The 25,936-nt window shown below is 40.1% G+C and overlaps 1 protein-coding gene across 5 annotated transcripts in view; it reads right to left on the bottom strand.

Moving 5' to 3' along the window:
• Positions 1-25,936, bottom strand: part of LOC139765852 (uncharacterized) — a 323,832-nt gene that overhangs the window by 35,660 nt on the left and 262,236 nt on the right. For all 5 annotated transcript variants that reach the window (XM_071693730.1, XM_071693707.1, XM_071693717.1 and 2 more), the window contains 3 exons: positions 24,248-24,522; positions 17,283-18,265; positions 13,641-13,781 (listed from right to left, as the gene is read on the bottom strand). In XM_071693730.1, coding sequence (XP_071549831.1) covers positions 13,641-13,781; positions 17,283-18,265; positions 24,248-24,522 — 1,399 coding nt within the window. The remainder of the gene's footprint in view (positions 1-13,640; positions 13,782-17,282; positions 18,266-24,247; positions 24,523-25,936) is intronic.

The following is a 25,936-nucleotide window of genomic DNA, read 5'->3' as shown; positions in this document are numbered from 1 at the left end:
TGCATTAAACATGACAGCTAGAGACTGAATGTGAACGAATGTGGCCTTTGTTGTCTTTTCCTAGCGCTACCTCGCGCACATGCAGGTGAGGGGGTTTTCATTTCATGTGTGGCGGGGTGGCGACGGAAATGAATAAGGGCAGACAGTATGAATTATGTACACGTGTATATATGTATATGTCTGTGTGTGTGTATATATATATATATTTTTTTTTTTTTTTATACTTTGTCGCTGTCTCCCGCGTTTGCGAGGTAGCGCAAGGAAACAGACAAAAGAAATGGCCCCCCCCCCATACACATGTATATACATACGTCCACACACGCAAATGTACATACCTACACAGTTTTCCATGGTTTACCCCAGACGCTTCACATGCCCTGCTTCAATCCACTGACAGCACGTCAACCCCGGTATACCACATCGCTCCAATTCACTCTATTCCTTGCCCTCCTTTCACCCTCCTGCATGTTCAGGCCCTGATCACACAAAATCTTTTTCACTCCATCTTTCCACCTCCAATTTGGTCTCCCTCTTCTCCTTGTTCCCTCCACCTCCGACACATATATATACTCTTGGTCAATCTTTCCTCACTCATCCTCTCCATGTGCCCAAACCACTTCAAAACACCCTCTTCTGCTCTCTCAACCACGCTCTTTTTATTTCCACACATCTCTCTTACCCTTACGTTACTCACTCAATCAAACCACCTCACACCACACATTGTCCTCAAACATCTCATTTCCAGCACATCCATCCTCCTGCGCACAACTCTATCCATAGCCCACGCCTCGCAACCATACAACATTGTTGGAACCACTATTCCTTCAAACATACCCATTTTTGCTTTCCGAGATAATGTTCTCGACTTCCACACATTCTTCAAGGCCCCCAGAATTTTCGCCCCCTCCCCCACCCTATGATCCACTTCCGCTTCCATGGTTCCATCCGCTGCCAGATCCACTCCCAGATATCTAAAACACTTCACTTCCTCCAGTTTTTCTCCATTCAAACTCACCTCCCAATTGACTTGACCCTCAACCCTACTGTACCTAATAACCTTGCTCTTATTCACATTTACTCTTAACTTTCTTCTTCCACACACTTTTCCAAACTCAGTCACCAGCTTCTGCAGTTTCTCACATGAATCAGCCACCAGCGCTGTATCATCAGCGAACAACAACTGACTCACTTCCCAAGCTCTCTCATCCCCAACAGACTTCATACTTGCCCCTCTTTCCAAAACTCTTGCATTTACCTCCCTAACAACCCCATCCATAAACAAATTAAACAACCATGGAGACATCACACACCCCTGCCGCAAACCTACATTCACTGAGAACCAATCACTTTCCTCTCTTCCTACATGTACACATGCCTTACATCCTCGATAAAAACTTTTCACTGCTTCTAACAACTTTCCTCCCACACCATATATTCTTAATACCTTCCACAGAGCATCTCTATCAACTCTATCATATGCCTTCTCCAGATCCATAAATGCTACATACAAATCCATTTGCTTTTCTAAGTATTTCTCACATACATTCTTCAAAGCAAACACCTGATCCACACATCCTCTACCACTTCTGAAACCGCACTGCTCTATATATATATATATATATATATATATATATATACATTTTTCTTCATTTTGCCCCGTCGCTGTCTCCCGCGTTTGCGAGGTAGCGCAAGGAAACAGACGAAAGAAATGGCCCAACCCACCCCCATACACAATGTATATACATACACGTCCACACACACAAATATACATACCTATACATCTCAATGTACACATATATATACACACACAGACACATACATATATACCCATGCACACAATTCACACTGTCTGCCTTTATTCATTCCCATCGCCACCTCGCCACACATGGAATACCATCCCCCTACCCCCTCATGTGTGCAAGGTAGCACTAGGAAAAGACAACAAAGGCCCCATTCGTTCACACTCAGTCTCTAGCTGTTATGCAACAGATGCATATTTCACTCTAGGCAATGTGCTCTTTGGTCTCAGCATTCATACTTGGCCAGTATACACATTCCCTTACAAGCCACAGACAGCCTTTTACACCCCATGAGTCAAGTGTTTTGGCTTCTTGACTTCTGCATACAATGCATGAAGTATAGCAATCCTATCCCCTTTGAACACCAAACATTTTGTGCTGAGAACTCATCTCTTGAATGAAAATGAGGCAGTAGCTGGTTAGGTACAGTGTCTTTCGTATCAGGCCATCTAGAGACTATGGCTTCCATGAGCCATGAGCCAATTCACTGTCTCATCATTTAGTGTTGCTCTTTGATCTTCTCTAGGTCTAATGGGTAGGAAAGATACCCCATTTATACTCTCAAACATCTGTCCTCTTTCATTCCCTGGTAAGTGCATCCTTGACTGAAAATCTGCAATGTGCATGTCCCTCCCAGACTGACATTCCAATTCTGTGTCATACTGGTGAGCTTGGAGCAACATTCCTTGCAACTGCTTTTGGCACTTGGTCTAGAGGTTATTCTATGACTGATTGTAGATGTTTGTGGTTACCTATTACTTTAGTCAGTCTCCAAAATGTTCAGTTTCCACAAAAAATATTGTCTGTTGCCAATACTTTTTCAAAGGCGATACACGACTAAGGTATGTTGTGAGTACAAGCATATGATGCTCTCAGGGTGAAATCATAATAAATATTCGACTAAGTATGTGGTGATTCCAAGCATATGATGCTCTCAGGGTGAAATCATAATAAATATTATCACTGAGACTAGTGTTTCCAACAGTGTGAGCATCAGCAACCTGCCTCAATGTTTCTCATGCTATCTTGAAGGAAGGGTGTTCTTTCTTTACTCTTCCTGGCTACCACTTCATTCTGGGAATTTCACTTCTGGGTGCTGTATTTCTTCTTCTACATTTGCTTCAAAATGGTTAGGATTTGCCTTTCTAAAGAGGAAAAAAGCACAAATTCTTGCCTAGAAGCAAAAAAATGTGGGTACACATAAGACTTCTAGGTGCACTGGGCACTCAGAAAGCATGATCAGGTAGCTATTTCCTGAAATACCTCATTAAGGAAATCAAGACCCTATGGACGCAAAACATGGACCTAGAATAATTCAGGAACCTTGCCCAGATGTCACCAGATGGTAATTAAGTCCAAAGGAAAGATGACAAAGTACTAAAATATTATTGTTGCATCAACCTTGAAAATGTACAGGGAGGCTTTTTGCAGGAACTGCACACTAATGAAACTTTGTCAGGTGAAATACAACTACTAACCCCTCTCTCTATCTCTGCATATCTAGTCACTGTAGAAGTAAATGCTCTTCTTGCATAAGTTACTGAATTACCTTCCTGCATCAACTTAGTACCTAAGCTTGTCTGACTAGCATCACACTGAAGAACAAGTTTGTTATGGTCAGATAAAGCTAACCCTAGACAGGTTGTCACTAAGTGCTTGACATTATCCAGAGCTTCCTGTATGCTTCCCCACTGTCATTCAAATATTTATTAGCTAATGATTGAGAGGCTCCATTGCATCAGACAAGTTAAGTAACCTAGCTAAATAAATCACCATATCTGCTAATTTCTTTACCTCTGTCATATTTTGTTGAGTTTTCATCTTTACAAAGGATGCTATCTTCACAAGATCAGGTTTCAAACTATACTTACACACTATATGTCCAAGAAATGAAATATCAGACCTCCTCAATTCTACCTTAAAACTGTTGAGCTTGATCTGTTGCTTCCTACATCTCTCTCTATTGTTATGATCATCATTAGCTATTTCATTATAGTCTCCAATATCATACACAAATATGTCATCAGTTACATGTACAACTCCTTTCGGAACCTCCATGGCTGCATTCAGCCTCTTCTGGAATATTTTGGTACTCACAGATAAGCCAAATGATAATCCTAAAACACCTGTACCTTCCTAGACATGTCTGAAACAGTAAGATAGCTTGACTGATCATCATATAAACAATGCCAGTAACCATTCCTCATATCCAACTTTGACAATAATCTAGCCTTTGAAAAGTCAGACAATATATCAATCAATAGTAGTAGAAGTATGGAAGCATTTCTCTTTTCAGGTCTTTATTCAATGCTTACGGATCAATGCAAATTCTGTCACAAGATTTCTTGCTTTCAACAACAATACAACTTACCCAATGTTTTGGTTTATCAGCTTTAGCTATGACTTTCATCTGTTCCTAGAACTACCTCATTAACATGGAAAATAAAAAAAAAAGAAATAGTAACAAGTGACAGGCAACTGCCAACTAGGGAAGTACTAGCTCCTGGGTACCAGGAGGGTTAGTGATAGCAGTACAGTGAGCCAGTGCATGTTTGGTTGTTTAGGAACCCCTCCCTGGTTGAAGTTGCTGTCTTTTATCTTCTTACATTGACAAGGGTTGCTGGATATCACTCCAGAACCATTCTCTAGCTCTACTTCACACATAACATTCAACAACAAATAAGGCACTGCACAGAGAAAGTGGACAATCGCCAAACTGAGTCAGGAAATCTGCAATCAAAATTTTTCAACTTTGAAATGCTGAAACTTTTGAACCAAAGAAGAAAACTCCCTTATTATCTTTAAATATAGTGAGACAAACATTGAGTATCTTAAAAAAAGGTTTAAATATGAATACTTCCCACGTATTCCCCATGTATTGTAGAAGGCGACTAAAGGGGGCAGGAGCGGAGGGCTGGAAACCTTTCCCTCTTTATAGTTCAATTTCTAAAGGGGAAGCAAGGAGTCAAGCGGGGAGTGCTCATCCTCCTAGAAGGCTCAGACTGGGGTTTCTGAATGTGTGTGGATGTAGCCAAGATGAGAGGAAAGGAGAAATAGGCAGTATGTTTGAGGAAAGAAAAATAGATGTTCAGGCTCTAAGTGAAACAAAGCTCAAGAGTAAAGGGAAAGAGTGGTTTGGGAAAGTTTTGGGAGTAAAGTCAAGGGTTGGTGAGAGGACAAGAGCTAAGGAAGGAGGAGAACTACTCCTGAAGCAGGAGTTGTGGGAGTATGGGTATGAGTGTAAGAAACAAAATTCTAGATTGATGCGGGTATAACTGAAAGTGGATGTATAGGGATGGGTGATTATTGGTACCTATGCACCTGGTCATGAGAAGAAAGATATGAGAGGCAAGTGTTCTGGGAGCAGCTGAGTGAGTGTGTCAGCAGCTTTGATGCACGAGACAGGGTTTTAGTGATGGGTGATTTAAATGCAAAAGGTGAGTAATGTGGCAGTTGAGGGTAAAACTGGTGTTTATGGGGTATTCAGTGTTGTGAATGATAATGGTGAGAAACTTGTGGATTTGTGTGCTGAAAAAAGACTGGTGATTAGGAATAGCCAATTTAAAAAGAGAGATATACATGAGTATACATATGTGATTAGGAGAGATGGTCAGAGGGCACTATTGGATTACTTGTTAATTGATAGGCATGTAAAAGAGAGCCTTTTGGATGTTGAGGTGCTGAGAGGGGCAGATGGAGGGATGTCTGATTACCATCTTGTGGAGGCAAAGGTGAAGGTTTGTAAAGGTTTTCAAAAAAGAAGAGAGAATGTTGGGGAAAAGAGAGTGATGAGAGTAAGTGAGCTTGGAAAGACGACTTGTGTGAGGAAGTTCCTGGAGAGATTGACTGTAGAATGGCAAAAGGTAAGAGCAAATGACGTGTGGGGAGTGGGTGAGGAATGGAATGTATTTAGGGAAGCAGTGATGGCTTGCACAAAAGATGCATGTTGCATGAGAAAGGTGGGAGGGGGGCAGATTACAAAGGGTAGTGAGTGGTGGGATGAAGAAGTAAAGTTGTTAGTGAAAGAGAAAAGAAAGGCATTTGAATGATACTTGCAAGGAAAGAGTGCAAATGCATGGGAGATGTATAAAAGAAAGTGGCAAGAGGTCAAGAGAAAGATGCAAGGGTTGAAAAAGAGGGAAAAAGAGAGTTGGGGTGAGAGAGTATCATTAAACTTTAGGATTAAAAAGTTTTGGAAAGAGGAAAATAACGTGTGTAAGACATGAGAACAAATAGGAACATCAGTGAAGTGGGCAAGTGGGAAAGTAAGAACAGGTAGTGAAGAAGTGAGAAGATGGAGTGAGTATTTTGAAGGTTTGTTGAATGTGTTTGATGATAGAGTGGCAGATATGGAGAGTCTTGGTCAAGGTGGTGTGCAAAGTGAGAGGGTCAGGGAGAATGGAATGGTTATGAAAGAAAAGGTAGTGAAAGCTTTGTGGAAAATGAAATTCAACAAGGCGGCAGGTTTGGATGGTATATGAAATGTATGTATGGATCATGGTGAAGTGCCTGAGGATTGGTGGAATGCATGCACAGTGTCATACAAGGGCAAAGGGGATAAAGGCAAGTGTTCAAATTACTGAGGGATAAGTTTATTGAGTATTCCTGGGAAACTCTATGGGAGGGTATTGATTGAGAGGGTGAAGGCATGTACAGAGCATCAGGTGATTTCAGAAGTGGTGGAGGATGTGTGGATCAGGTGTTTGCTTTGAAGAATGTGTGTGAGAAATACTTAGAAAAACAGATGGATTTGTATGTGGCAAAGGTATATGATAGGGTTGATAGAGATGCTTTGTGGAAGGTCTTAAGAGTATATAGCGTGGGAGGTACGTTACTAGAAGCAGTGAAACATTTTTACCAAGGATGTAAGGCATCTGTACAAGTAGGAAGAGAGGAGAGTGATTGGTTCCCAGTGAATATGTCGGTCTGCAGCAGGGGTGTGTGATGTCCTCATGGTTATTTAATTTGTTCATGGGTGGGGTGGCTAGGGAGGTAAATGCATGAGTTTTGGAGAGAAGGGCAAGTATGCAATCTGTTGGGATGAAGGCCTGGGAAGTAAGTCAGTTGTCGTTCGTCAACGATACAGCTCTGGTGGCTGATTCGAGTGAGAAATTGCAGAAGGTGTTGACCGAGTTTGGAAAAAGGTGTGAGAGGAGAAGGTTGAGAGTAAATGTGAATAAGAGCAAGGTTCAGTAGGGTTGAGGGACAAGTTAATTGGGATGTAAGTTTGAATGGAGAAAAATTGGAGTTAGTGAAGTGTTTCAGATATCTGGGAGTAGACTTGGCAGTGAATGGAACCACAGAAGCGGAAGTGGGGGAGGGGAGCAAAAGTTCTGGAGTGATGATGAATGTGTGGAAGAAGAAAACATTATCTCGGACAGCAAAAATGGGTATGTTTGAAGGAATAGTGGTTCCAACAATATCATATGGTTGTGAGGCATGGGGCTATAGACAGGGTTGTACGGAGGAAGGTGGATGTGTCAGAAATGAAATGTTTGATGACAATATGTGGTGTCATGTGGTTTGATCAAGTAAGTAATGAAAGGGTAAAAGAGATGTGTGGAAATAAAAAGCCTTGTTGAGAGAGCAGAAGAGGCTGTTGAAATGGTTTTGGACATATAGAGAGAGAATGAATGAGGAAAGGTTGACAAAGAGGATTTATGTGTCAGAGGTGAAGGGAACAAGGAGAAGCGGGAGATCAAACTGGAGGTGGAAGGATGGAGTGAAAAAAGGCCTGAACATACAGGAGAGTGAGAGGCATGCAAGGAATAGAGTGAATTGGAACAATGTGGTATACTAGGGACAACATGCTGTCAATGGACTGAACCAGGGCATTTGAAACATCTGGGGTAAACCATGAAAAGTTCTGTGGGGCCTGGATGTGGATAGGGAGCCGTGGTTTCGGTGCATTGCAGCTAGAGACAGTGTGAACGAATGTGGCCTTTTTTGTCTGTTTTCCTGGTGCTACCTCGCTGAAGCATGGGACAGCAATGCTGTTTCCTGTGGGGTCAGGTAGTGCCAGGAATAGATGATGGCAAGCAAGTATGAATATGTACATGTGTATATCGGAAAGGATCACAATTTTGCGTGTGATCAAGATATTCCTATGAGTCCACGTGTTTCATTTTCCCCATGGACTCATAGGAACATGTGTATATATGTATATGTCTGTGTATGTGTATGTATATGCTGATATGTATATGTATGTATATGTGCATGTATGGGTGTTTATGTGAATATGAGTGGATGGGTCATTCTTCGTCTGTTTCCTGGCACTACCTCGCTGATGCGCAAAATTGTGATCAAGTATAATAATCATGAGATTTTTCTTTTTGAAGGCTCCAGTCATGGACAAAAGTCCACACCAAGGCCGTGCCTCAATTGAAATATAGAGACAATTATGAAGTGGAAAACAAAAAGACAAGGGAAATTTTAGAGGGAGTGAAAGACCTGTCTTTTGAAATGTGCTAGGTCATAGTTATTTGGAAAACTGTGATAAGGTACAGAGTTCCAAAGCTTTAAAGTGTCGGGGAAGAAGCAGGTATCAAAACAGCCCACCTTTGTCAATGGCCACACAATAATCATGTGATGCAGCAGCTTGCCAAATATTGCATGGTCTAGCTACTAGTAATAACACAAGCAGTCAGCTCTCAGGAGCAAAAACCAAAGTAATACCCACAGAAGAGAGAAAGTGAGCCAACACTGCAGCATGGGGCAATGAGATCAAGTCTGGAAGTTAGCCTGGGACAGTTTATAAGTTGGATCACTTTCAACTTAACTCTGTCAAGTAAGCATATAGAGCTACGACCTCCCAAAATGTGACAGCAGTACTCCATACAAGAACAAATTAATCTTTTGTATAAACGGAGTAACTGTTCAGAAGAGAAGTTTCAATAAGAGGCAATAGAGGCAGACTAAGCTATTCCTGTAATGAGGGCTTTCCAGGAAAGAGTGGATATTACAGTAATACAAGTCTGTCTACTGAGTCAAGAAGTGGAATTACAGAACTGTCAAATGAGAGACAAGAGTTTTGAGGAGTTTTCAATACAGAGATGGGTAGAAATTGGGTCTTGGAGGCATTAAACTTAACAAGATTTTGTCTACACCACTTAGATATCCTGTCCAAGTCTGAGTTTATTGAGGAACCTGTGTCAAGACAAGATGCAGATCAAGTGAGAGAAGAGGGAGCAGAATTGAAGTATATGGATGAATGCAGTGTTGAGTGATCAGCATACGAGTGCACTGGATTATATGTGGAGGAGAGAAAATCACTGAAAAAAAGTGTCAGGGACAGGACAGAACCTTGAGGGACACTGTTGTTGATGGAGAAAAGGGGGGGAGGCTGATCCATCAACAATCACAGAGACAAATCAGCAGGAAAGGAAGCTAGATATGAAGGAGCAAAGTGGGGGAGGATAGCTTAGAGATGAGACCCCGATGCCACACCCTGTCAAAAGCCTTAGATAAGTTGAGGGCAACTACACATGACTCCCCAAAATCTTTCAGGGGATGATGACCTGACATTTGTAAGATAGAAAAGAATATCATCAGTGGCTCTTGCCTTATGGAAACCATACTGGTGATCACAGAGAAGACTGTGATTTTCGAGGTGTTTAAGGATATGGGAGTTGGGGACGGATTCAAAGGCTTTGGAAATGGTAGATGTCAAGGCAATAGGACAATAGTTAGAGACATTTGAACTATCACCCTTCTTAGGGATGGGATGTATCAATGCATGCTTCCACAGAGATGGAAAAGTTTTGGTTTTTAAGTAGAGGTGGAACAGATGAGCAAGCACGGGTGCAAATTCAGAGGCACACTCTTTCAGTACATAGGGTTGGATGCCATCAGGACCATAAGTCTTGCCTGTGTCCAGAGAAAGAAGTACTTTTTGGACAGTCTGAAAATAGATTACAGGAAGAGGCATAGGATTAATAAGATGAGCAGCAGAGGGTGAAGGAGTGTTAGAGTCATCCAAGGTGGAGTTAAAGGAGAAACAGGAAACAAAGAGAGGTGCTTTGTCTACGGAATAGCTATAGTACAGTCAGAACGGAAAAGCTAAGTTTACAAAACAGACAAACAAACCAATACAAAGATTTAATTTTCTCTTTATAATACTTTAAGAATGCTAATGCTCAAAGGTTATGGACATTTCAAAGAATAAAGACAATAAATGCAGTTCTGGAAGGAGGTAAATAGGGTGCGTAAGACAAGGGAGCAAATGGGAACTTCAGTGAAGGGCGTAAATGGGGAGGTGATAACAAGTAGCGGTGATGTGAGAAGGAGATGGAATGAGTATTTTGAAGGTTTGTTGAATGTGTCTGATGACAGAGTGGCAGATATAGGGTGTTTTGGTCGAGGTGGTGTGCAAAGTGAGAGGGTTAGGGAAAATGATTTGGTAAACAGAGAAGAGGTAGTAAAAGCTTTGCGGAAGATGAAAGCCGGCAAGGCAGCAGGTTTGGATGGTATTGCAGTGGAATTTATTAAGAAAGGGGGTGACTGTATTGTTGACTGGTTGGTAAGGTTATTTAATGTATGTATGACTCATGGTGAGGTGCCTGAGGATTGGCGGAATGCGTGCATAGTGCCACTGTACAAAGGCAAAGGGGATAAGAGTGAGTGCTCAAATTACAGAGGTATAAGTTTGTTGAGTATTCCTGGTAAATTATATGGGAGGGTATTGATTGAGAGGGTGAAGGCATGTACAGAGCATCAGATTGGGGAAGAGCAGTGCGGTTTCAGAAGTGGTAGAGGATGTGTGGATCAGGTGTTTGCTTTGAAGAATGTATGTGAGAAATACTTAGAAAAGCAAATGGATTTGTATGTAGCATTTATGGATCTGGAGAAGGCATATGATAGAGTTGATAGAGATGCTCTGTGGAAGGTATTAAGAATATATGGTGTGGGAGGCAAGTTGTTAGAAGCAGTGAAAAGTTTTTATCGAGGATGTAAGGCATGTGTACGTGTAGGAAGAGAGGAAAGTGATTGGTTCTCAGTGAATGTAGTTGCGGCAGTTTGATTCTCCAGGGTTGGTTTATTGTTAGGATGGTGTAAGGAGTAAATGCAGAGTCATGGAAAGAGGGAGCAGATGAAGTATTGGGATGAAGAGTGCTTGGAATGATCAGGCATATACAGTGCGCTGGTGCTTATTATGTGGAGAGCAGAAATTACTGATTGAAAAAGTGTAGGGACAGACAGAAATTGAGGGAAATGTTGATAAGGAGAAAAGAGGGGGAGGTGATCCAATCAATGGAGAGATAATAGCAGAAAAAGCTAGAATGAAGTGAGCATAATGGGGAGGATAGCTTAGGGATGAGAACCCATGGAACCCTGAAGTGGATAAGTTGGGGGATAACATGATAAATTTTGGGAGTGCCTGAAAATTGTAAGTAGAAAGAATATCATCAAGATGGCGTATTGTTAGGGAAATATGGTTCCAAGAAGCTGTGATTTGCGAGGTGTGTTTATGGATAGGAGATGTTGGGGACGGATTAAGGCTGGAAATGAGATGTCAGGCAATGGATAGTTGAGGATTTGATCGATCAATTCTTAGGGTGGGATGTTAATCAATGCGTGGTTACAGAGAGGAAAAGTTTGGTGTTTTAAGTAGGTGGAACAGATGAGCAAGCAGGTGCAAATTCAAGAGGACACTCTTTCGTCTAGGTTGGATGGCCATCAGGACAAAGCTTGCTGTGTAGAGAAAGAGAGTGACTTTTGTGGACAGTCTGAAAATAGAGTAGGGGAAGAGGGCAAGGATAATAGATGATGCAGTCAGAGGGTTAAGGGGTTAGAGTCTCCAGTGGAGTTAAAAGGCAGGAAACATGGAAACAGAAAAGGGTGCTTTGTTAGGATATAAATGCAGTAAATTTACATAATGAAACAAGGATATTCATGAGTGTTCATTTTCAAAGTTTGCAAAACTGACTGACAAATTAATAAAAAGCAAGAAATTTTCTTCTTAAATACTCTGATAATGTTGAATTATATAGTATATGAATATCAACAATCAACAGCTATGAACATATCAAAGAAAAGAGACATTAACTGCAAATCTCTTCTTTAATGTTATGAAAACACACGCATCAGGACCCCATTATTGATAATTATGTAACAAAGTCATAACGATGAAAATAATAAGATATCAATGATAATAAAAAACTACAGTTAACCAAAAACATTGTATCTCACATTCACCACTTGACATCATTTATTGTGGATGGTGGGTATGGGGAGTGTGGGTAATGAGGTGGGAGCATTCAGTTACTGACTAGCTAGGGCAGCATGTGTCACACAGTTGGGATGGCTAAGAGACATGAACGAAAACCTTAGCATTAAGAATAGCATGCTGTGTCTGACTGGTTATTCTCCCCAGATTAGAGATGCCAGTGTCGCTTTTCTCAATGCATTGCCTGTTCCAAGAGCTTTTGGTGACTAAAGTGTATAGTTTCTCAGGAGTTTCACCTGTATGTACCATACAAAAAAGTGGACTTCTCTGCTGCTCAACAAACAGAGGGATGTTTAGAGAGTATAACTGTAAAAATCAGTTTTGGACACAATGGTTTAAATACGTTCTGCAAAAGGCACCTCAAATAACTCAAATGACTCATTATTCTTAACTCTAAATTCTCCAGCAATGAGCACAAAATCTCATCATAGGTACTTGTAGGTACATGGGTATGTTCCTGATCAATGCCTGTTATTTTTTCCTTCCCAATTCCTTTTTAAGAAATAGAGTTCAAAACAGTATGTGCTAACAACATATTTCTCTCCAGGCACACAAGTCTACCAGAAACTCACAATTTGCATCCACAATTAGTGCACCCTATTCTCTCAAATTACCTCTACCTTCCTCATCTCCCACTCTTGCACTCGTGGCCCACAGCATAACTGCTTTTCTCTACCTCAAACTTCATTACATATTTCTCTAATTGCTCCCACAATTTATTCATCTCTTTCATAACCATCACTGATATTTTGCTTAAAGATATGTACCCACACTTGAAGACATGTTTGTCTCCTTAAGAAGTAAAAACAGAATTTGATGATAAATGAGAAAAAATAAGAATTACAAGTATAATGAAAAGGTCACTGCCATTTGGAAGAAATATTTCCAAATTTTGTGATTGTATGCCATCACTCTCTAAAGGAAAGACAGAACAGTGAAGACAATGATCTTGTTGCCCTTACAATCATGTTCTCACAAGTAAAAAGGCTGCCCCTAATATACCCAAAATATCTATTTTGTAACATAATGCTGATGTGGCCTTTCTTCGCCTGTTCCTGGCACCACCTTGCTAATGCAAGAAACTGTGATTAAGTGTGAAAAAAAAATATTTTCTATGTTTAGCATATGGGATGGTGTCTTTACTCCATGTAAAAACAGGTCAATGCAGTGATCTGTGTGTTTCAGAAAGATCCCGATCATGACTCTCTGCTTTCAATGTGGAAAACATTAATCATGATACTGATAACTACCTTTCATATTCAGTAATAATAATGCTAAAGATTCTGCCAAGGAACTTCAGCTAAACTGCTCTACAAATATCTTGTCTTTTCCAATCTAATGTGTGTTAGTACATAACCCATGACATGCCTACCTTTGTGTGTTTCTGTTTTAGTTCTTATCCACTTTAAAAAGGAAATAATCATTTATATTCTTTCAATACCTTTTGATTACAGATTACATCTTCCTCTGAATAACTTTTCCATTTACTTATTACAAACTAAATAGTTTATTTCAATTTCAAGCATGGTCTTGCATTGCACTGTTCCTTTCACTAAATGTCACAAGCTTTTACCAAAAATGCCTGACATAAAATGATTACTTGATTATGTACTTACCTTCATGAATGACAAATCCTTCAATGACATGTGTAAGAACCTGCGGCTTGACCATAGCCTTTGGTGGACCAGATGTTGGTGGTACTGGAGCAACAGGTTGCATTGTTCCATTGACTGTTGGTTGTGGAGTGTTGTCTTGGACTGAAGAGTAAGAGAAAGTATGAATATCAAAAAGAAAAAATAAATGCTTCAATACATGAGCTAATTTACACACACTACATACCATCACCAAGGATGATTAGTGGTTAGACATGTAGGTATTCTTCAATCATTAATTCAAAGCACCAGGCACAATAAACACGTGCATTATCTACATATACATCCATTCTACTCATCATTCGCTTGTTCACACAAGCAGGCATGTACTTGCATGAATAAATGAACAATAAATTTTCTTATTCCCCAAAATATAAACACAAATGCTACAGTATTGTAACTTTGTTATTCAAAAATAACAATGGTCATCACTTCCTTGAAATTTTAACCTGGGGATAAGGATAGTGAGCACTTACACGATATATCAAGAGAAGCAAGTAATACCTTCCTGATAAGAATGTAATTGCATGGGGTGACTGCCATCTTAATGAGTTCAAAATATACAATTTGCATGACTATAATGGAATCCCTGACTGTCAGTGTAAAGCTGTAACCTGAACAAAATTCTAACCATTCTTGTTTGCCATATAAAAATATTCTTTGATGCATGGAATGTTTGATACGAAACAAAGTGTTTTGTCGCAGTAGAGCAAGGACAATTAAGAGAGCTAGGTAGCATGAACTATGCAGAAAGGCACAGGTATGACTTTCATCATACTAAGACACTGTGCTGTATTGTCAGGAATGAGACACATTAAGGTGAAATTATTCTTTATTTTTTTTTTACAATACTTAACTGCTGTCTCCTGTGTTAGCAAGGTAGTGCAAGAAAACAGATGAGGAAGGGCTCAACCCATCCACATACACATGTATATACATAAATGCCTACACACACACACACACACATATGCATACATATACATTTCAATGTATACATACGTATACATACACACACATATACATATATACACATGTACATACCCATACTTGCTGCCTTCATCCATTCCTGTCGCCACCCCACCACACACAAAACAACACAACTAACCACCATGGCCACTAGCAGGTTACTGAGACCTTCATGCACCCCTAGTAATTCACAATTTATTTAAATTTCTATCCACAGCAAGGCAATAGAGCTTACAATATGCACAGAGTTCAAACATGTGTTAGGGTATTACATGAATAGATTAACACCAATAGCAATGACAGGTTAAAAAGCTGTGGTTTTTGGAAACAAAAAAGTAAGTAGGTGTCAAAACCAGTATTAAGCAAGGAGATGTTAATAACATTCATCTATCTCTGATACCTGTTCCCTTTGGGAACTCCCTCGAAGGGGGTGGCCTTAGCAAAAGATTCTTCATAACTCGTGAACTCCATGTCACTTCTTAGTGTTTTGTGCCTGACCCTTAGTGGGCCACTGACAGAGGGCAACTCTAGTGCAGTATTTTCAGAAGTTCCTACCTAATGTTCCCACCAACTACTATTACCTAATGTGTCAACCTGTGTCTACCTAATGTTCCACCTTACTACTTATATCTGATGCTCCAAACTAACTATTCCTACTTACTACTAATACCTATTATTTCTAGCTAATGCTCCTGTCCAATGTTCTTACCTACTGCTTTTATCTATTGCTCCTATAATTTTGCCACTAACTGTAGAAATATCTAAATTAAGGAAGATTGAGTTTTGTGAATTAAGTGTCTTTCAAGTGCTATGTGTGACAAGGAGAGTTTGTATGATTGAGTACAGAATGCCAGTACTCCACATGTGGGTGAGTCAGAGAGAAAAAACAGCTACCTGGGTCAAAGGAGTGTAACTTGACAACTATTGAAATGCTGGCTTACTACACAGCCATCACTGACCTTCCAAACACCCAGACAGGTTCTACTGGTAACATACCTCCCTGGTTAGTGGCTGACTACCAACTAGCTACTAATGTTTGACTAATACTTAATCCTTAGGCAAGTGTCCTCTTTCTGAATAACCATAAATTTATGCCAAGGATTATTTCATGCACATAAATTTGCAAAATCTCGTAAAGTGCTATGTTAGCTGGCACATGGAAAGTTAATGAACTCCCGTTTTCAGTCACATAGGAAACTTAATCTAACTAAAGAAACAAATTCATGAGGAAAAAAGAGAAAAAAGGTATCTCTACATAAGTAAACCTTTCTGGAAGTTGCTCTAAATAACCATAAATCTGTATTCAGGTATGCCAAGGACTATTTCAAATCAACTATAACCTTATTTCCAGCAAATGATCATCACATGTTGTGCTGACTGGCAAAGAAGAACCAAATGAGATCTGCAGATACACATTCAGAGATTCAAGTTTTCCTGAGGGACTAGCTTACTAAGAACTTCTCATTTTCCAGATATGATGCCATGGTTAAACAATATCAGGAACAAGTTGATCTTACTCCAATGAGATGTACAGGATATACATGTTTACAAGGTTTCTATGTTTCATATTTCATATATTATATTTACATGGAACCATAGAAGTGAGTCATAAGGTGGGTGAGGAGGCACAGGTTCTGGGAGCATTGAAGAATGCCTTGGAAAAGAGGTTATTATTTGGAAGGGCAAAAATGGGTATGTTTGAGGGTACAGTAGTCCCAACAATGTTGTTTGGATGCAAGGCATAGCCTATAGATGAGGATATGTGGAGGAGAATGTAAGTGTTGGAAAACAAATGTCTGAGGACAATAGGTGATGTTAGGCTGTTTGACTGAGTGAGTACTATAAGGGTAAGAGAGAGCTGTGGTAACAAGAAGAGTGTGGCTGAAATAGCTGAAGAGGTCATGCTAAAACAGTTTGGACATACAGAGAGAATGAGTGATGAGAGATTGACAAGGAGGACATATGTGTCAGAAGTGGAAGTAATAAGACCAAGGAGAAGATCAAATTGGAGAAGGAAGGACTGAGTGAAAAATATTTTCGAAAGGTCGAGGCCTTAACATGCACAAAGGTGATAAGCATGTATGGAATATAGTGCAATGGAGCGATGTGGCATACAGGGGGCACTGTGCTGTCAATGGACTGAATAAGGGCATATAAAGCAGCCAGGGAAATCTACAGAGAGGCCTGTGTAATCTAGCTGTGGATAGGGAGCTGAGGTTATGGTGCATTACACATGACAGTTAGAGAATGGATGTGAGAGAATGACGACTGATAGAAGCCTGGTGAGGTCTTCCAGGGTCTTCACCAACTCAGTTTGGCTGGGCCAGTGCTGATGGAATAGGTTGCTGGTCAAGCAAGCTGTTGGATGCTACAGTACCCAGGCAAAATGCAATCAGTAAGCTGAACCAGGACATATGAAATAGTCATGGTAAACCACAGAATGGCCTATAGGGCTTGGCTGTGGATGGTAGGCTCTGGTTTTGGTACACTCCACACATATCAGTGAGAGAACAGATGAATGCAAGTGAGGTCATTGTTTATTTGTTCCTAATGCTACTGTGCTATAATAGGAAACGAACTTCATTCTAAAGTAAAATGAATATATATATCTTATGGAAACAAATCAATATGTCTACCTACCTTCTCCATTCTCACTTGGTGTACCATTCACTGTTGGTACAGGAGTCTGCTGAGAAAGGGCCGGTGTGATTTGCGTTGTGGTTCCTGATGTTAGTGCAGTTACGGAAGTAATGGGGCCAACTTTCTTAGCTAAACTGTTTTCGGTAGTGATAGGAATTACTGCATTTGCTTTCTTAATTGGGCTATTCTCCAGTTTGACCTCTGCTTTGACTTGAAGCATTGGAGGTGTTGAAGAAATGGGTGCCATTGCTGGAGCAAGAGTAGGGGGCTGTAAAGAGGTTGAAACTTGAGAAACTGGACAGGTAACTTGTTGTTGTTGTTGTTGTTGTTGTTGTTGTTGTTGTTGTTGTTGTTGTTGTTGCTGCTGCTGTTGTTGTTGTTGTTGTGGTTGTTGTTGCTGTGGTTGTTGCTGCTGTGGTTGTTGCTGTTGAGGTTGCTGCTGCAGTGGTTGTTGCTGTTGTGGTTGTTGCTGTTGTGGTTGCTGTTGTTGTGGTGGCTGCTGAGGTGGCTGCTGAGGTGGCTGTTGAGGCTGCTGCTGTGGCTGCTGCTGTTGTTGTTGCTGTTGTGGTTGCTGCTGATGTTGTTGTTGCTGTTGTTGCTGTTGTTGTTGTTGTTGTTGCTGTTGTTGTTGTTGTTGCTGATGTTGTTGCTGCTGATGTTGTTGATGCTGTTGTTGCTGATGATGATGGTGCTGTTGTTGTTGTTGCTGTTGTTGTGGAGGCAAGGTGGTTGTGGCTGGAGCAAGGAGTGGGGCGGGGCTGGATATGGGAGCTTGGGTAGTTAAAGACTGTACATGAGTTGCAGCTTGCAAAGAGACACTAGATATAAGTGCAGGAGGTGAGGGAGCCACAGAAACATGTGGAATTGCAGTAGTTGACTGCTGTGGTTTGGGTGCAGGTGCTCTGACGAGTTGTGGCAGACCAGGAGGAGGTTGCCCCGCCGGTGGTAAAGGTGCTGTAGGTGGGGTCATTGGCACTCCCGGTCTAAAAAAAAAAGTTTTAGTATTCAGTAATTTTTCCTCCATATTTATAAAATACTTCATTACAATTACATTTTCATTAATACATAACATGGATGTTAGTAATAGAGAAATGCCAAAAGAATAACCATGTTAAAATATTCAGCTGCAAGAAATGTAAGTCTTGAAGTATGAAAAACACTCTCTCTTAGGTAGTACCACACAAACCATAAGAGATACCTCTGACTTGCAGCATCCCTTGTTAACCACCCTTTAGTGACACTATGTGTTTATGTCTGTGTGCAGGGTAGTTGTGCAGTAAGTATTGTGTTTTCATTTTGGTAACTGAATCATGGGCACGAAAGGTATTGAGATATAATGAATTGATGTTTGTAATGCTGAAAGGATGGGTGTTGTGATAAACACAGACAAGAAAGTGTCACTTGTATATATCTAAAGAAGGTGGTTTCAGATGGGTGTACGTTTGGTGAGGTGGCATTTAAAACCAAGTTGCAAGGGCAGTTTTTAGTGCACGTCAGGTCACTTTAGTGTATACATATTTTGTCAGTACTATGTATAGTGTTATACTTGTATGAGACAGAGTGATCTGTGGGTATAGGCTGCTGAAGAGTGAAACATTAGTAACATTTAATTTCTGAGAACACTGAGATGAGATTGTAAAGGGAGGATCTTTGTTTTGCTGTTTAGGTGATGAGTGTTTGTAGTAGGTATGATATTGTTCTGAGTGCATTGTTTTGTGGTATGCAGCTCTGTTATAATTGCTTCTAAGATCATGGATGTGAAGAGGCAATGGAATTCCCCAAGGAGCAGTTCTTTTTCTAATCCTCCTACATAACCTCCCATTACCTCTAACAAACCACAAATCACATCACAACATCCTAACACAACAGTAGCAGTAACATACAGCACTTCATTACAAAATTGGATGGCTCACCCAGGACAGGATATCTGCACCTCCAAAAAAGTCTTAAACCACTCTGTTAACCCCAAAAAGACTTCAGTCTTGCTCACACCCTCCAGTCACCCTGAACAGATAATTATTCCCACTGAACAAACACTAACCACTCTAGACACCACAAATGACATTCACTCCCTATGCCAATAATGTCAGTGCAAAAGCATCACAAATACTTAAATGCCCTCAAAACAGTAACTGGCACCAGGTTTAAACAAGAAAAAAAATCCTTCAACATGCTCTGCAAACAATTCATCTACTCTAAACCACTCCTCAACTGCCTAGCCTTTGGAACTCTTAAAAACGGATATAACAAAGATGCAAACCACACAAAATGGTGCACTTCCAACAATCACTGACTGTCTCGCAACCAAAAAACCTCAACACCTACATGATGAAACAAAGATCCTCCCAATGAAATCCAATTTCAAAATGCTTGGTACTCAATTCTATGCAACATCACTAGACCCCTCCCACCCAAACCACTCCATAAATAGCCACTAACCCCGCAGCGGAAATAAAAAGCTTACCCCCATCTCACACTTCAGCAACCTCTACTCACAGATCCACCCACTAACAACAATAACATTGATAAAACACATAAACACTGAAATAACCTGACAAGCACAAAGCTACTGACCTCCCAACTCTGTCTTAAACTCCAACCCACCAATCATAAACCCATAAGAAACCATACTCCCTGAACAAACATGAGTCACATTTTCCTGCCTATACTCTGGACATTGCCCATCCCTACAATGCTACAAACACTGTTTCAACATATCTCAAGACTCTTGAGAGATATGGTGAAGAATGAACAAAGGTGAGATTAAGCAAAGCTAGTGTAGTGGGTAAAGAAAAGGATATATTTAAAGAAGCTGTGTTTATATGTGCAAGGGAAGGCTGTGGCATACAATGGTGGGACAGGGGCATTTGAGATAGGGCAGTGAGTCATGGGATGAGGAAGTTAATTTGTTAGTGAGAGAGAAAAGAGAGGTGTATGGGTATTAACACCATGGAATATGTGCAAATGACTGGAAGACGTACAAGAGAAAGCAGCATGCATTCAAGAGGAAGTTGCAGGGGCAGAAAAAGTGGTTAAATGTGAGTTGAAGTGAGCAAAAACATAGGGAAAATGAAAAAAAAATTGGATGGAAGTGAATAGTTTAAAAGAAAAAAGAAAACAATTGGAAGTATCAGTGAATTGAACAGATGAGGAAATGGCAAAAGACAAAGAGAGGTGAAGAGAAGATGGAGTAAGTACTCTGAAAAACTGTTGTGTGTATGATGGTAGGTTGCAGATGTAGAGTGTTAGGATGTGGAGGTATATGAAGCAAGAGAGTCATGGCAGGTGGTTTGGACAAAAGAGAAGAGGTGGTGCAATGCCATGTATAAAGAAAAGCATGGCAAAAAAGCTGAAGTAGATGGAACAAAAGTTGAATTTTTCACCAATGGTTCATTAGGATTTTCATAGTAAGTATACCTCAAAGTGAGGTGTTTAAGGATTGCCAGAATAACTGTATAATGCCACTGTATAATGGCAAAGGAGACAAAACTAAATGTTCATATCATAAAGGTGTAAGTTTGCTGAGTGTGCCTGGTAAACTATATGGGAGAGTGGTGACTGAAAGGGTGGTGGCATGCACACAGCTTCAGAATAGGGAGGAACGATGTAGCTTCAGGAGAGGTTGAGGGGTAGAGGATGCATGGATCAGGTAATTACTTTAAAAAATGTGTGAGAGATACTTAGACAGAGAAAGATATATATGTGGTGTTTATGGTTATGAGGAAAGAGTATGGCAAGGATGATATAGATGTTCTGTGGAAGGTGTTACAAATATATGATGTAGGAGGGAGAAAAGCTTTCACAAACAATGATAAGATTTTATCAAGACAGTATGATGTCTGTGCAATAAGAAAAAAAGGAGAATGAGGTTCCAGGGAAGGTGGTATGCAAAACGGTTGTATGATGTCATCATTGCTGTTTAACATATTCATGGATGGGGTGGTGAGGGAGGTAAATACAAGGGTATTGGAGAGAGTGGCAGAACTGCAATCTGTTGGAGTTGGGGGGGAGGCAGTTGTCTGTTGTTGTTTGTTGATAAGAGGGATCTGGTAGCAGTCTTGATTGTGAAACTGCAAAAGTTTCTACATCTGGGGAAGTGTGTTAAAGGAGAGAATTGAAAGTTATGTGAAGAGATAAGTTTATAAAGTTTAGCCATCGAGAGAGAGACAGGTAGGTTGGAATGCAAGTTTGAAGGGTGAGAACCTGAAGGATGTGGAGCGTTTTAGATATCAGGGAGTGGATATGGTAGTGGATGGAACCATGTGAGCTACAGTACAACATTGGGTGGGTTAGAGGAAAAAACGTCCTGGGCACATTGAGGAATGTGGAAAAAGGGGTAACTGTCTGTGAGGGTGGTGACAGTGTTGTATGGATGTGAAGCAATGGCACTGGATCAAAAAGTGTAAATGATGGTGTTAGAAATGAAAATGCTTGAGGACAGTATGTGGTGTGAGGAGGAATATAAGTATTGTAGTAAGAGCTTGGTTGAAAAGTGAAGAGGGTGTGCTGAAATGGTTTGGACAGATGGAGAGGATGAATAAGGAAAGGCTGAACAAAGGAAATATCTGTCAAAAGTGGAAGAGATAAGGAGCTGGGGTAGAACGAACTGGAGTTGGAAGGACGGAGCGAAAGATGTTTTAAGAGACTGGGGTCTGAGCATGCACTATGTTGTATGGCATGCATGGGAAAGAATGAAATGGAACAATGTTGTACACTGGGTGCAATGTGCTGTTAATGAACTGAAACAAGGCATGTAAAGTAGTGTGGTAAAACCACAAAAAGGTCTGTAGGGCTTGGTTGTGGGTAAAGGGCCCTGGTTTTCATACATTATACATAATTGATATTGAGTGAATATGAGCAAATAAGGTCACTCTTCATCTGTTCCTGGCACTACCTCATTATGCATGAAATGGCAAACAAGTATAAATGAATGATATTGCCACTTTAATAAAACCAAAAATAATCTGTCAAGCACTTCAGCAGTGTCTACAGAAACCGTGTCCATTCTCTTTCACTGTAACAAAGATTCATATACGTCACTTTAGTGAACTAACAGTTCAGTCTACACACTTGTACCTGGTACAAATCATGTTGGCTTTCATCTATGAAATAATCATACATTTAAGAATGTCTTGTTACTATATTTTCATAGACTCTGATTACGTGCAATGTTAAGCTAATTGGTCTACATTCTTTTGTACTACTTTACATCTTCCTTTCTGTACTGATTATAGTGTACATAAAACTGAGTTAATGGATGTGGACCCAACATATGCCACAAAATCTATGTAGAAAGTTCTTTATCTGATTAGGTGTTGGATGTCAGAAATCAAATATCACAGCTACAATGACATAAGCACAAAATCCCAACCTATTGCTTGTACACACAATATTACATGACTTTACTTCAGAAATGAATACAGACCAAACCTGTAACAGGGATACCACATGCAAAATTATAAACCTGAAGAATTTTCTGAGCCTCAGGGAGCTATAAATCAAAGCTGCAAGATCATCTGAATTGTAATCAAGTCACCTTTATATATGGCTAACTGTGTTCATCGATATGTATAATTTTTTCTTTTCATACTTGATCACCATTTCCTGCATTAGCGAGGTAGTGTCAGGAACAGATGAAGAAAGACAGCATCCACTTACAGCCATTCTCACGGTGACATATATAATGCATCAAACTACAGCTCCCTATCCACAACGAGGCCCTACAGCCCCTTCACATGCCCCAAACACTTCACATGCCATGGTTCAGTCCACTGGCAGTACGTAGACACCAGCATACAACATCATTCCAGTTCACTCTATCCCTTGAACACCTTTCACTCTCCTACATGTTCAGGCCCCTATCACTCATTCCATCCTTCCATCTCCAATTTAGTCTCGCCATTCTCCTTGTTTCCTCCACTCCTGATGCATATATCCTCTTTGTCAACCTCTCCTTGCTCACCTAAGTCCAAACCATTTCAGCACTGCCTGTTCAGCTCTCTCAACCATGCTCTTACCCTTTCATCACTTACTTGATCAAAGCACTCCAAACCTCATGTTGTCCTCCACCATTTCATTTCACTCTTCTCCACACAGGCTCATCTATAGCCGATGATGCCTCACATCCACATAATACTGTTGGGATTATTATTCTTTCAAACATACCCATTTTTGCCCTCCCAGATAACATTCTCTCTTTCTACACACTCTTCAGCACTCCCAGAGTCTTCGCTCTCCTCACCCACATTTTATTTATCACCTTCAATCCTTTCCCATTCAAATGTGTGGATCAAGGTCATGCATGCAACATTTTTGAAATAACCTTTGCAGAACTAGGGTCTCCAGCTCCAACTCTACATGCTGGCAGGATGGCAGGTCTCTTGTTATCCTGCTACCCTGTATCTACTAAAAATGCTGTAAAACTGCAACTTGAAAGGCTTTAATGCAGACTCCAATTTAGCTCTGATAAAGTTAATGCTTAACTCATTTCAGTGTGCTGATCAATGTCAATCAGGGTGAGAGAACCCACGATTCCAATGCTTAGGAAAAAATCCATTAATCATCAGCTTGTATTTGAAAAAACATTGAAATACAATATACTTTTCTTTCTTAATCTGAGATAATAAAAAATATGCATTTTCCCTGTTGTAAGGTATTGCTACTAAGGTGGATAAGCCGAACATCAGAGCTAATAAGTGTAACTCGCATTCATGTTGAGAGGAGCAAGCTACTGGTTTCAATTAACAATTCTGCTTTTCCCTCATTAGTACTCAATGCTCTGATCCAAAACATAAAGTTTTTGACAAACTCCAGCTTGATGGAAACATTTACCCAGGGAAGTTTGACTTTTATGAGATGTTATTCAACAGTCATCAATAAAAGGTCAGCACAAAGATGTGTCCTAAAGCACACTATCAGTCCATGAAAAAAAATAGCTACCACTGCAGTTCACTCAAAACACTTACTTAGCCTGGGCCATACTAGTAATGGCTTGCATTGGGGCAGACTGAGAGATGACCTTATTAGGGGCAGAAACAGCAGGTGAAGAAGACATGGGTACAGGGGACACTGATGCTTGTTGCATAACTTGGGTACTAGCATTGGCAGCAACAGCAGCAGCAGCAGCCACAGCATTACCATTGGCAACAGCATTATGAGAAACTTGTGTAGCAGTCATCTGGGGAGCATTGCTCATGGCTGGAGATGTTCGATTGGCACCACTCTTGCCACGCATCTTATTCTGATGGAGAAACATTTTCAAATTATTATTTAACGATACTGGAAACCTATCTTTCTTGACTGAGGATACTTTGTTTCAGATGGTGTAAGTAAGCATGACTAATTACCAAATTACCTTCTCAGAAGCCTTACCTGTCCTTCAGATTTCTGAAAGTAAATGTTTTCATGGTTTCTATAAAATTTCCCTACCCTCCAAAAGGCTTGGAATTTGTGCATCGATTTAATATGAGGAACTTTGTCGAATGCTTTCTGGAAGTCCAGAAATATTATATCTTGTCATGGGTATAGAAGGAGGTTTGCAAGGAATGATCTGCACCTTCTAAAACCATGCTGTGTTTTATTGATCAGGTTGTGTTATTCCAAATAAGTTACAATAATCGACTCATAAGTCTACATATAATTCATGTGATGCTAAAAAGAAAGTAATTACCAGTAATCTGCCAATCTCCAGTCCTGTGGGACTATTCTATCTTGGAGAAATTTATTGAAAATATGGGTTAACAGCCCAGCAATTTCATGTTTGACATTCCTAATTACTCATGGATAGAATTAAATCAAAACTTTGGCTTCTATTAGACTTCAGCTTATTTATCTGTGTTAGTACTTCTCTAACTGTGATGTTAAATTCCTGCATCGTGTGAGTGCTATTTATCACTGTCTTAAAATTCATATCTTTGCTTTCTAGCATAAAAAAACTAAAGAACTTGTTCACAGTTGTTGTTATGCTTATATCATCCACAATGGGTTCCCTGTCCTCATTTATTATGGTTCTCATTCCACTCCTTATATGTTTCTTATTATGGATATATCAATAAAATCTTTTAGGATATCTATTACTATCTCTTGCAATATTCAATTTGCATTTTCTCTCAGCTTCTTTGATGAGGACTTTCACTTGCCTTCTGATTAATTATATTGTGTTGCAATATTTGGGTTATTATCTGATTTCTTAAGCTTATACAGTATCTTTCTGCACTGCATAGCTCTTGCAACAGCCTGGGAGCACCATTCAAGCCTGTTATTGGTTTTATTGTTTCTGTCAAACATGGGAATGAATGTAACTCAATGGTACATAAACTGACACTCAAAACTGTTCATAACTCCAATGGGCATGAACCAACAAAGATGGGACTCTTTAATGAGTCAAACAGCCCATTAAAATCCACCCTTTTAAAGTTAGGGGTAATAATACATGCTTATGGGAAGTTGGTTTTGATATTCATGTTGAGCCTATCCATGTTATGATCACAAATGCCTTGATGTTCTCCAACATGGGTATTAGTCACTAAGAACTCCAGGGATGCAAGGACAATATCGAGTATATTAGTTTTCCTCGACTTGGTTATGGTCTGGTTGAGAAAACTGTATCCAACAAAGTTGAATGGCCTAGCCGATTCACTTTCTACATGAGATTC

This window comes from Panulirus ornatus, chromosome 4 (genome assembly GCF_036320965.1).
Source record: "Panulirus ornatus isolate Po-2019 chromosome 4, ASM3632096v1, whole genome shotgun sequence".
Lineage (NCBI taxonomy): Eukaryota > Metazoa > Arthropoda > Malacostraca > Decapoda > Palinuridae > Panulirus > Panulirus ornatus.
The sequence above is the reverse complement of the archived record's forward strand: the minus strand, read 5'-3'. Positions and strand labels throughout refer to the sequence as shown.